General features: G+C 48.0%; 1 protein-coding gene across 2 annotated transcripts; it reads left to right on the top strand.

Moving 5' to 3' along the window:
- The first annotated feature begins 9,164 nt into the window (after positions 1–9,164).
- LOC125534105 (desmethyl-deoxy-podophyllotoxin synthase-like) lies at positions 9,165–10,792 on the top strand. 2 transcript variants are annotated; one of them, XM_048697401.2, is made up of 2 exons: positions 9,165–10,055; positions 10,172–10,792. In XM_048697401.2, the coding sequence occupies exons 1-2, from the start codon at positions 9,165–9,167 to the stop codon at positions 10,790–10,792; spliced, it is 1,512 nt and encodes a 503-aa protein (XP_048553358.2). The 2 variants fall into 2 exon arrangements, with proteins under 2 accessions (XP_048553358.2, XP_087396261.1); XM_087540135.1 differs by having other exon boundaries at positions 9,165–10,059; positions 10,158–10,792.
- The last annotated feature ends 276 nt before the right edge of the window (positions 10,793–11,068 follow it).

The raw sequence follows: 11,068 nt of genomic DNA, 5'->3' as shown, positions 1-11,068 counted from the left end.
GAGGTATAAGCCACAACTTTCTTCTCTTGCATCAACACTGCGCCGAGACCTTGAAGAGAGGCATCGCAAAAGACCTCGTACGGTTTGGATTCATCAGGAGGAGTCAGAACTAGAGCAGTGACCAATTTCTCTTTCAAAGTGTTGAAAGCAATGTCACACTCCGGAGACCAAACGTACTTGACGTGCTTCTGGAGAAGATTTGAGAGAGGCTTCACGATCTTTGAAAAGTTTTCAACGAATCTTCGACAGTAGCCTGCGAGACCGAGGAAGCTACGGAGTTGCTTCACCTTCTGAGGAGGTCCCCAATTCACAATTGCAGACACCTTCTCAGGATTCACCGCAATGCCCTTGGCAGAGATCATATGCCCAAGATAAAGAACCTCATCGAGCCAAAATTCACACTTGGAGAACTTGGCGTAGAACTGGTGTTCCCTGAGCTTATCGAATACCAAACGCAAGTGCTTGGCATGATCTTCCTTGTTCTTTGAAAAGACCAGAATGTCGTCGAGATAGACCAAAACGAAGTCATTGGTGTAGGCGTTGAAGATGAAGTTCATCATGCGAGAGAACGTCGGAGGAGCGTTGACGAGGCCAAAAGACATGACAGTGTATTCATATGAACCATAGCTTGTCCTGAAAGCCGTCTTGGGAATATCTTGCTCACGGATTCAAATCTGATGATAACCCATGCGGAGATCAAGCTTGGAGAATACTTGGGCACCTTTGAGTTGTTCGAACAACTCGTTGATGTTGGGAAGTGGGTATTTGTTCTTGATAGTCTTCTTGTTCAAAGGACGATAATCAACACAAAGTCGGTCCGTCCCATCCTTCTTCTTCACAAAAAGAACACCACAACCCCACGGAGAAGAACTAGGTCGGATAAGACCCATTCTCTCTTGAATACCGAGTTGCTTCTTCAGCTCCTTCAACTCTTTAGGTCCGAGCTTGTAAGGACGCTTGCACACTGGTTCCGTGCCAGGCTCAAGATCGATGACGAATTCAACTAGCCGGTGCGGAGGCATTCCTAGAAGCTCTTCTGGAAAGACGTCTTGATATTCGCAAATGACTGGAATTTGTGAGATGGCATCCAGTTCACCATTCTCATTGAGAGAAAACAGACGGATGGTATCATCACGAGCGGTAAAGACAACTACATACTTAGACGAATGAGTCAATTGAATCTGCCTGGCTGCACAATCAAGATGCGCCTTGTGCTTAGAAAACCAATCCATTCCGAGAATAAGATCAATATTCGAGTTACCAAGAACCATTGGAGAAGAAAGGAACTTGTAGTCGCCCAAGGTGATAGTAACATCTGGCACCTCCAGACTTGCACTCAAACGTTTGCCAGGAGAAACGATATCCATTTGTTTACCCAAATGAGAAGAAACGAATTCATGCTTGGTAAAAAAATGGCTTTGACTTGAAACAATGCGATGCACCAGTGTCAAAAAGAACTCTTGCAGGGATATCGTTAACAGGAGGGTTACCCATGATGACATCTGACGAGTCCTCTGCCTAAGCTGCATTCATCAAGTTGACCTTCGCGTGCTTGGGGTTATGCTTGACCACAGTTGTACTTACCGATCTCACAGGAGGAGGAGGAGGAAGACGCCTCTGATTAAAGCACTTGTTGGCATAGTGACCCTTCTGTTGGCACTTGTTGCACGTGACCTCTGAAAGTGGACGGTGATACGGAGCACTCGATCTTGGAGCTTGAGATGAAGTCTTGTTCTGAAAGCCAGGGTTGGGTGGGTGGGAAAATCCACTGCCACCTTTGCTCTTCTGCTGATACGGCTGACGGAACGGAGGAGGAGGAAGCCAATACTTCTGTTGCTTGGCCACTTGAGTAGAGGAAGAAGGAGTAGCATCTCTGACTCGCTTCTTGGAAGCATCACACCTCAGTTGAGCAGCCTCTTACTTCAATGCCATGTTGTAGAACTCATCATATCTCAAAGGCTCAAAGAGAACAAGAGCTAGCTGGATTTCTTCTCTGAGACCACCCCTGAACTGGTATATCATGCTCTTCTCGTCAGGGACGTCCTGCTTAGCAAAGTGGGCGAGCATCTGAAACAACTTGTTGTAGTCATGGACAGACAAAGAGCCTTGCTTCTGGTTGCAGATTCCTCACGCTTGCTTTCAACCACGCTCTGAGGGATATGATGAGCTTTGAAATCTTGACGGAATTCATCCCAGGTAATCACACGGCCTCCTCTGGAATCCTTGTACTGCTGGAACCATTCTGCAGCTTGGTCTTTGAGTTGGAAGGAAGCGAACTTGACAAAGTCCTCAGGCCTGACGTTACTGCACTCGAAATGCTTGCACAGATCTACGAGCCAATCGTCAGCATCAGTTGCCTCAACACAATTGCTGAAAGTCTTTGGCCCGTTCGCAAGGAACTGGTTGAGTGTAGCAAAGTGATTCTGATTGTTGCCTTGGTTGCCTTGGTTCTCTTGATTGCGCTCTTGAAGAATTTGCATGATCAACTGCGTGTTTGCATTGGTTGCGGCCATCACAGCTTGCCATGCCTCCAGAGGAGGTGGAGGTGGTGGCGGATCCTGATTCTGATTCTGATTCTGATTGCTGCTCTTAGCGGGAGCCATCCTGAAGAGGGTGACAACCGTTAGCACATTGATAGATAAAATGAAGCTGAATCCAACGGAATGAAAATTGCAACATATAGTCTTCACATCCGAACAAAATGAACGAATGCATTCCAGTTGAAATGGTCACATATCCATAAATTGGGAAGCCACTTAGAATTTAGGTAGAGGAATAAATCAACAAGGTACGGATCAAGAACGAATACTCGGTAAGAAATCCCAATCTCAAACCAAATATCCGTGGAAGAAGAACTAGAGCTACAAGAATTCCCACCTATGAAACTCCCGAACCTTTCCGGTTATGCAATCAGGTGTTGGGGATACTGGGGAAGAATAATATCTCACCCAAATCTAGCAAATCCTACATCCAGCTGTATCCATCCATCAACACATAACCGAGAAAACTTCGGAAACCATCTACCTCAACCTTAGAAAAGCATCCATTATACAAGTTATGGCGATACTCCCGAACTCCCGCCCCAGTACTGGGTGGCGTCGAGGTTATCTCACCAACGAACTGCATAAAAGAGATTTTTGATGTCGGCGTACTAAACTCAGGTATTCCAGAACTGCAACGATAAAATTGTGACGACAACACCTCGGAGCTCAACTCCCCGGGACACTGCCACAACCCCTAAAGACAGGAAGCACCAAGAACAATGTTCTCGTCACAAAACCATCGGAACGATTCCAAGATACCCGCGTGATCCTAAATTTTTTTTGTGAAATTTGAGAAGAGAAGAGTCAAAACTCTACGTCAGGATGATTTACCAGAGCGATGAGGAGACTGGGGAGTAAAAAGAATTCCTAAACTCTCCGATATATAATTCCTAAATGACTCAAAACATTTTTCTAGACACAACAACGGCTGCTAAAAACGATCAAGCAATGGGGCTCCTAAGGTCGGGGAAGGCTCTGATACCAACTTGTAACACCCTCGATGCGGCTATATCTCCTACGTGTCGAGGCACGACTTAGAGGCATAACCGCATTGAAAGCAATGTCGCAAGTTAGGCAATCTTCACAACATCCCATGTAATATAGATAATAAAAGGGGAGAAACATAGTTGGCTTACACTCGCCACGTCAATCAAAGTACATAAATAGCATTACAACATTCAAACACTCATGGCCCGACTACGGCGCCAAAATAAAAGAACAACCCAACATGCGACACGGTCCCGATCGCCCCAACTGGGCACCACTACTGATCATCAGGAAAAGACACGTAGTATCGGCGTGAGTCCTCGTCAAACTCCCACTTGAGCTCAAGCGCGTCATATGGAACGGAGTCATCAGGCCCTGCATCTGTTTTGGACGTAATCTGTGAGCCACAGGAACTCAGCAATCTCGCACCCTCGCGATCAAGACTATTCAAGCTTACAGGTAAGGCAAGGTAAAGTATGTGGAGCTGCATCAAGCGACTAGCATATATGATGGCTATCCTATTCGCAAAAGAGAGCGAGAAGAGGAGGCAAAGAGCGAACGGGTAACTAGAGGGCCACCTGCGGCAAGTATTACTCCAACACCGTGTTCACTTCCCGGACTCCACCGAGAAGAGACCATCATGGTAACTCACACAATTGATTCATTTTAATTAAGTTAAAGTTTAAGTTATCTACAACCGGACATTAACAAATTCCCATCTGCCCATAACTGCGGGCACGACTTTCGAAAGTTCAAATCCCTGCAGGGGAGTCCCAACTTAGCCCATGACAAGCTCTCACGGTCAATGAAGGAATAGACCTTCTCCCGAGACATTCCGATCAGACTCGGTATCCCGGTTCTACAAGACACTTCGACAAGTTAAAACAAATCCAGCAACACTGCCCGAATGTGCCGACAAATCCCGATAGGAGATGCACATATCTCGTTCTCAGGGCACACTCAGATAGGTCAAGCTACGAGTAAAACCAACCCTCGAGTTTCCCCGAGGTGGCCCCGCAGGCTGCCTGGTTCGGACCAACACTCAGAGGAGCACTGGCCCGGGGGGATTTAAATAAGATGACCCTCGGGCTCCGGAAACCCAAGGGAAAAATAGGCTAGGTGGCAAATGGTAAAACCAAGGTTGGGCATTGCTGGAAAAGCTTTAATCAAGGCGAACTATCAAGGGGTTCCCATTATCACCCAACCGCGTAAGGAACGCAAAATCCGGGAACATAACACCTATATGACAGAAACTAGGGCGGCAAGAGTGGAACAAAACACTAGGCGAGAGGCCGAGCCTTCCACCCTTTACCAAGTATATAGATGCATTAAGATAACAAGATAATATAATGATATCCCAACAAGTAAATAATGTTCCAACAAGGAACGGTCTCCAATCTTCACCTTCAACGAGCAACGCTATAAGAGGGGCTGAGCAAGGTGGTAACACAGTCAATCAACGGTTTGCTAGGATATGGTGGGTTAGAGGTTTGTCATGGAAATTTGGGAGGCATGATAAGCAAGTGGTAGGCATCGTAGCATAGGCATAGCAAAAGAGCGAGCATCTAGCCAAGCAAAGATAGTAGTGATTTCGAGGGTATGATCATCTTGCCTGCAAAGTTGTCAGAGTTGACTGGATCCTCGAAAGCAAACTCAACTGGCTCCTCGTTAGCGAACTCGTCTCCCGGCTCTACCCAAACAAGACAAACAAGCAACAAGGACACAATCAACCACGTGCAAAGCTCAAACAATATGATGCAAAGATGGTATGCTATGCGGGATGCGATATGTGATGCGTATACAAGATTTGAAAAGGAATGAATGAACCTGGCCTCAACTTGGAAATCCAAGTGTGCCACTGGAAAGGTGAGATGAAATCGCTTGAAAACAATATAAATATCGCCGGAATCGGAGTTACGGTTTGGAAATGGCAAGCAATTCAAATATGGCACCGGTCTGCGATTTACAGCAAGTAACCATCTAAATGCAACAAGATGAGCATGCTACAACACTCAAACATGATAAAAAAATACATGGCAGGGATCCATTCATGATGCTTAACAAAAGATGAACACTGAGCTACAGCCAATTCATGCATTAACAGGTTCAAACAAGCATTGCAAAAATGCATTTGGTAAACAGATTTCAGACTTACTGAAATTAACACTTGTCTGGAATTTCAGATCAGGTAGCACACTTTGGAGCATGAAAACTATATGCTACAGGACCTGAAAATGGCAAAGTAAAGCATGGAATGGAGCTACTCAAAGAGCTTAACAAAAGTCCCTTAGTGACCTTGAGCCAAAAGGGATCAGAAAATACATTTGCAAGCATGTGAACATGGCAAAAACATAATCAGATCACAGACTTAGTGAAAAACTGGAGCATGCAAATCAGAAATCAAGTAGGCATGTTTACGAGCTAGATGCACTCACCACATAGCAAGTCATGGCAATCTAAGCATACACCCGTGAAGAATACACATTATACAATCTAGACATGGCAAGAACAATAACATAGCATGCACGGATCAACTACAACATCCTCGGCAAAATCGCTGACAAGTAGACAATCTGCCCAGATTCATGAAATAGCAAAAGTAGAGTTCGATTGACTCAAGGTAGGGTGCTCCATAATTGCAAACAAAGACATGGATGGATAGAGCACTACAAGATTAACAAAACATCCTTACTGATCATCCTCAAAAGAGGCACGGATCACTAGGAAACAACATGAACATATGGCATATTGAGATAAACAGATCAAAGACTTAGTGGAATTGCTAAGTACCTGAAATCAGCATTAACGAATGCACCACTTTGCAAGCTTGTGCTAGTCACCACACACATCACAAAAATACATGGATGGCACCACTGGATAGATGACAAAGCATAAAACAAAACATATGTAGAGCTCCTGGGCATATCATGCACACAATAATCATGGCAAAAATGACAAATATCTAATTGGAGCAGCAGATCTGACAATTATCTCAAATAGCACTCTTCCAACAGCATTTCGGGCATCAAGATGAACTCAAATGGAAATGATGCAATGAGATGAAATGATGTGCTCTCTGAGACGAACATTTTTGATATGCTATATGCCCAAAACGGATCTACGGATGAGGAGATACAACATGATGAACATAGCGGAAAAAATAAGGGAGAGGGGGAAAGTCAACCGAGATATGTGGATCTGAGATCTAGGGTTCGCTGGGTCCGCGAACTGAGGCGGTGGCGCACGCACTCCGGCGAGGCAGGTGGTGGCCGGGGTCGGTGAGGGATGGCCGGATCGGGCCGGTCCCTGCTCGGATCTGTTCGGAGGGGCCGCCGGCGACGGCGGGGAGAGGCGGCGGAGGCGCAGCGTCGGCGAGGCAGGGGGCGGAGAGGTGGCGACGTGGCAGCGGCGTGCTTGCCGCGGCGGAGCTTCCGCTGGCCGGCGACGAGTCAGCGGCGGCGGAGGACGGCGTCAGGCGGCGGAGCCGAAGGCGGGCGCGGGCGGCGAGGCACCGGGCCGGGAGGGCCTCCCGCAGGCCCTGTGGCCCGGCGAAGTGGGCGCAGGCGGCGGACAAACCGGAGAGCGCCACGTGGCGGCGGCGGGGCGAGTCGGACGCGTCGGCGGCCGACGGACGTGTCCAGCCGCGCGGAGAGGAACGGGACTAGGGTTTCGGGGAAGAAGACCCGTGATTTTCGGGGAGAGACCTATTTATAGGCATAGGGGGAGCTAGGAGAGTCCAAAAGAGGTGCGGTTTTCGGCCACGCGATTGTGATCGAACGCTCTCGATGATGGAGAGGGTTTTGGTGGGTTTTGGGCTAAATTGGAGGGGTGTTGGGCTGCAACACACACGAGGCCTTTCGGTCCCTCGGTTAACCGTTGGAGCATCAAACGAAGTCCAAATCGTACGAAACTTGACAGGCGGTCTACCGGTAGTAAACCAAGGCCGCTTGGCAAGTCTCGGTCCAATCCGGAAATGTTTAACCCCCACACACGAAAGAAAGGTAGAAATGACCACCGGAGAAGAACAGTGCGCCGGAATGCAAAACGGACAACGGGAAAAATGCTCGAATGCATGAGACGAACACGTATGCAAATGCAATGCACATGATGACATGATATGAGATGCATGACAACGACAACAACACACGGAGGCAAAAACCCGAACCCGAGAAAATAAAATAACTTAACGCCGGAAACGGCAAGAGTTGGATTACATATTGGGTAAATCATATCCGGGGTGTTACATGAGACCGGCCTTCTTGGTGGGCGCACAATTCTGGGTTAATAATGGCACGTACACGTGGTTTTGGCTGGACTCTTGGTGGGGTTAAGCACCGCTGTGGCAATCCCATCCGGAGTTATACCAGCTGGCCACTGATACTAACATCCTGGTTGCCGACGCCCTGCGTGGTCACCCGCCGGCGATCTCCTTCTATAGGGATCTAGAGGCAAGGGAGGCTACGCGCTGGGCAACGCTGGTGGCCGAACTCGAGGAGAGAAACCTTAACCACGAGAATGACGCAATTACATGGAAGGTTACCTCCTCCCGGAAATTCTCGGTTAAATCTCTCTATGATAAATTGACCGAGGGGAACGCGCTTGACATGGCCAGGGGGCTATGGAAGGACGGCTTACCCCTTAGGATCAAGATGTTTTTGTGGCAAATGTTCTGCAAGAGCCTACCTACCTCGGATAACATGGCCAAAAGAAACGGACTGACGGACAGAACATGTGCCATTTGTGGTCTAGGGGAAAACGCAAACCACGTGTTCTTCGGATGTAGTCTTGCTAGATTTGCGTGGAGTGCGGTTAGGGATGCCTTCAAGCAGAATTGGAACCCGCGGTCTAGCGATAACCTGTTGACCTTGCTATTGGTACAAAGGGGCACCAATGCAAGGGTTGTTCGGCGATGCGTAGGGGCGCTGCTTTGGTCACTTTGGTCGGTTCGGAACAAAATAACTATAGAACACAAGTTCCCTGCCCACCCAGTTGATATTCTCTTCAAATGCCACATTTTCTTACAGGCTTGGGCGCCGCTGGGGAAGACGCGTGATGAGGACCACATGACCGAGGTGATGGAGCAGATCAAGCTGTGCATGGTGAAGTTGCGACAAGTAGGACCGTCAGCTTGAGTCTTTTGCGTTGAGCCTATGTTTCGCTCCGCTTTTGTTTTCCTTAAACTGCATCGTTCTTAGGCTTTGCCGGGACGTCGAGCCTGCGAAACTTATGTGTTTATTAGTTGTAATGTCTTAAACTTGTGTGGATGCTGCCTAGTGGCTTTATTAATTTAAAGCTGGACGCTACGTCGTTCCAAAAAAAATGCTAGCTATTTAATTCTGCTCCTGCAGCACACTATAAGTACTCTTTAGATATATGTACCGCATGATCACATGCATCCATCAAATCGGTACGAGATCACATAGTTGACTTTGATTTTTCTTTTTGCCCTGAAAATGCGCGTGGCATAAAAGAAGTACGGGCATCAAGCAACGAACAAGCAACCTGCAGCTGGAACAGAAAACGAACAAGCAGCAATGCTGCCTATATAAACCGTGATTACTTGAGTTCTTCATCCAAAACCCCACTCCTATTCCAGTATTGATCACATATCCACCACACTGATACTACCCAATCATGGAGGCATACATCTATCTTTTAGCTCTTCTTCCACTTCTGTACATCCTACGCTCCCTGAGAGCTTTCTTTTGCTCCGGCGACCGCGGTCTACGGCTTCCTCCTGGCCCATGGCAGCTTCCTATCATCGGCAATCTCCACCATCTTTTTGGTGCCCTCCCACACCGTGCCTTACGGGATCTCTCTCGGCGCCATGGGCCCCTTATGCTCCTCAAGCTCGGTAAGGTTTCAGTGATCGTCGCCTCCAGCGCCGAAGCTGCCAAGGAGATCATGAAGACGCACGACCACATCTTCTGCACAAGGCCACTGAGCTCAACGGCCAAGGTGCTGAACGAGCATGGCACGGGGATCACGTTCTCCCCATACGGTGCACACTGGCGGCAGCTCCGCAAGATTTGCGTCCTCGAGCTGCTGAACGCCAAGCGCGTCAAATCTTTCCGGCCCACCCGTGAGGAGGAGGTAATCAGGTTCATTCGATCCATCTCATCTGCATCAGAGACACAGCTAACTGTGAATCTGAGTAACATGCTCACCATTTACGGGTCGGACACGACGGTGCACTCCACCTTGGGTTGCCGGTTCAAGGACCGTGACAGTGACACCTTGCTCGATTATGTCGCGGAGGCGGTGCGGCTGATAGGTGGCTACACCTTATCCGACTTGTTCCCGTCGTCGAGGCTAGCGCGCACTCTGAGCAGCACTTTGCGCAGGGCTGCGGTCTTTCGAGACTCTGTGCTATCCTTCCTGGAGCGTATCATAGATGATCATCTCGCGAGGAGATCCTCCAAGGAAGTTCACCAGGAAGACCTGGTCGATGCCCTCTTGAGGATCAAACGAGAAGGCAACCTTGCGTTCCCCCTCACCATGAACCATATCAAAGCAGTGATTTTAGTAAGTTATTTTGCTCATTCTAGTACATGCTATATATACATACACACGTGTGTACATGTGGGGCGCGCTAGTTTTTCTATCAATCCACGGTTTCACCAACAGGGAAAAGAACACAGGATGTTTTTGCAGGGGGGAGCGAGTCACCGATAACAACGCTACAGTGGGCCATGACAGAGTTGATGCAAAACCCTAGTGTGATGTCTAGGGCACAAGCTGAGGTCAGGGGTGCCTTCGCGGGACAAATGAAGGTAACCGAGGAGGGTCTAGCCAATCTAAGCTACTTGCAGTGTATCATCAAGGAGACGTTGAGGTTGCACGCACCTACGCCATTACTACTGCCAAGGGAATGCCAAGAGCAATGTAACATACTCGGCTATGACGTTCCCAAGGGCGCCATTGTTCTTGTGAATGCTTGGGCTATCTCAAGGGACCCTGAGTACTGGGAAGAACCGGAAGCATTCATCCCAGATAGATTTATGGGCAGTAAGGTGAATTACAATGGTAACAACTTTGAGTTCGTACCATTCGGCGCCGGGCGGCGGATTTGCCCCGGGGTGTTGTTTGGGATCGCGAACATTGAGCTCGCTCTCGCAAGCCTTTTGTTTTATTTCGACTGGGCTCTTCCAGATGGCATTCTCCCCGGTGATCTTGACATGACGGAAACCATGGGAATCAGTGCTAAGAAGAAGTTGGATCTGCGATTGCGTGCAACTCTCCACGTACAGCTGCCGCGCTGAACCGTTGTTTCCCTATCCGGATCTTTGCATGGTCTTGTTTGTTGTCAAAGCCATATGTGTGGCCGTGTGGGTAATCAAATTCATCATGTGCGACGACTTTATTTATGTGTCCTTAAATTCCAATTGTACATGTTATGTTTTAAATTCAAATAAACTAGTACTTCTGATGTGATCTCCATGTGTATTACATACAGATCTGAAAAGTCATGTAGTTATGTGGAACTTTGTGTGTCTGGAGTATGTGCATCTTCATATGTAGCCGGGTGTTGAACTCTT

Source organism: Triticum urartu, chromosome 2A (assembly GCF_056163025.1).
Source record: "Triticum urartu cultivar PI428250 chromosome 2A, HENAU_Tu73, whole genome shotgun sequence".
In the NCBI taxonomy this organism is placed as follows: domain Eukaryota; kingdom Viridiplantae; phylum Streptophyta; class Magnoliopsida; order Poales; family Poaceae; genus Triticum; species Triticum urartu.
Note: the sequence above shows the minus strand (reverse complement) of the source record. Positions and strands in the feature narration are given on the sequence as shown.

Coding starts and splice junctions, on each gene's coding strand:
- LOC125534105 (XM_087540135.1), top strand. CDS start 9,165: ATGGAGGCATACATCTATCTTTTAGCTCTTCTTCCACTTCTGTACATC. Junction 10,060..10,157: donor CAAAGCAGTGATTTTAGTAA/GTTATTTTGCTC, acceptor TTTCACCAACAG/GGAAAAGAACACAGGATGTT.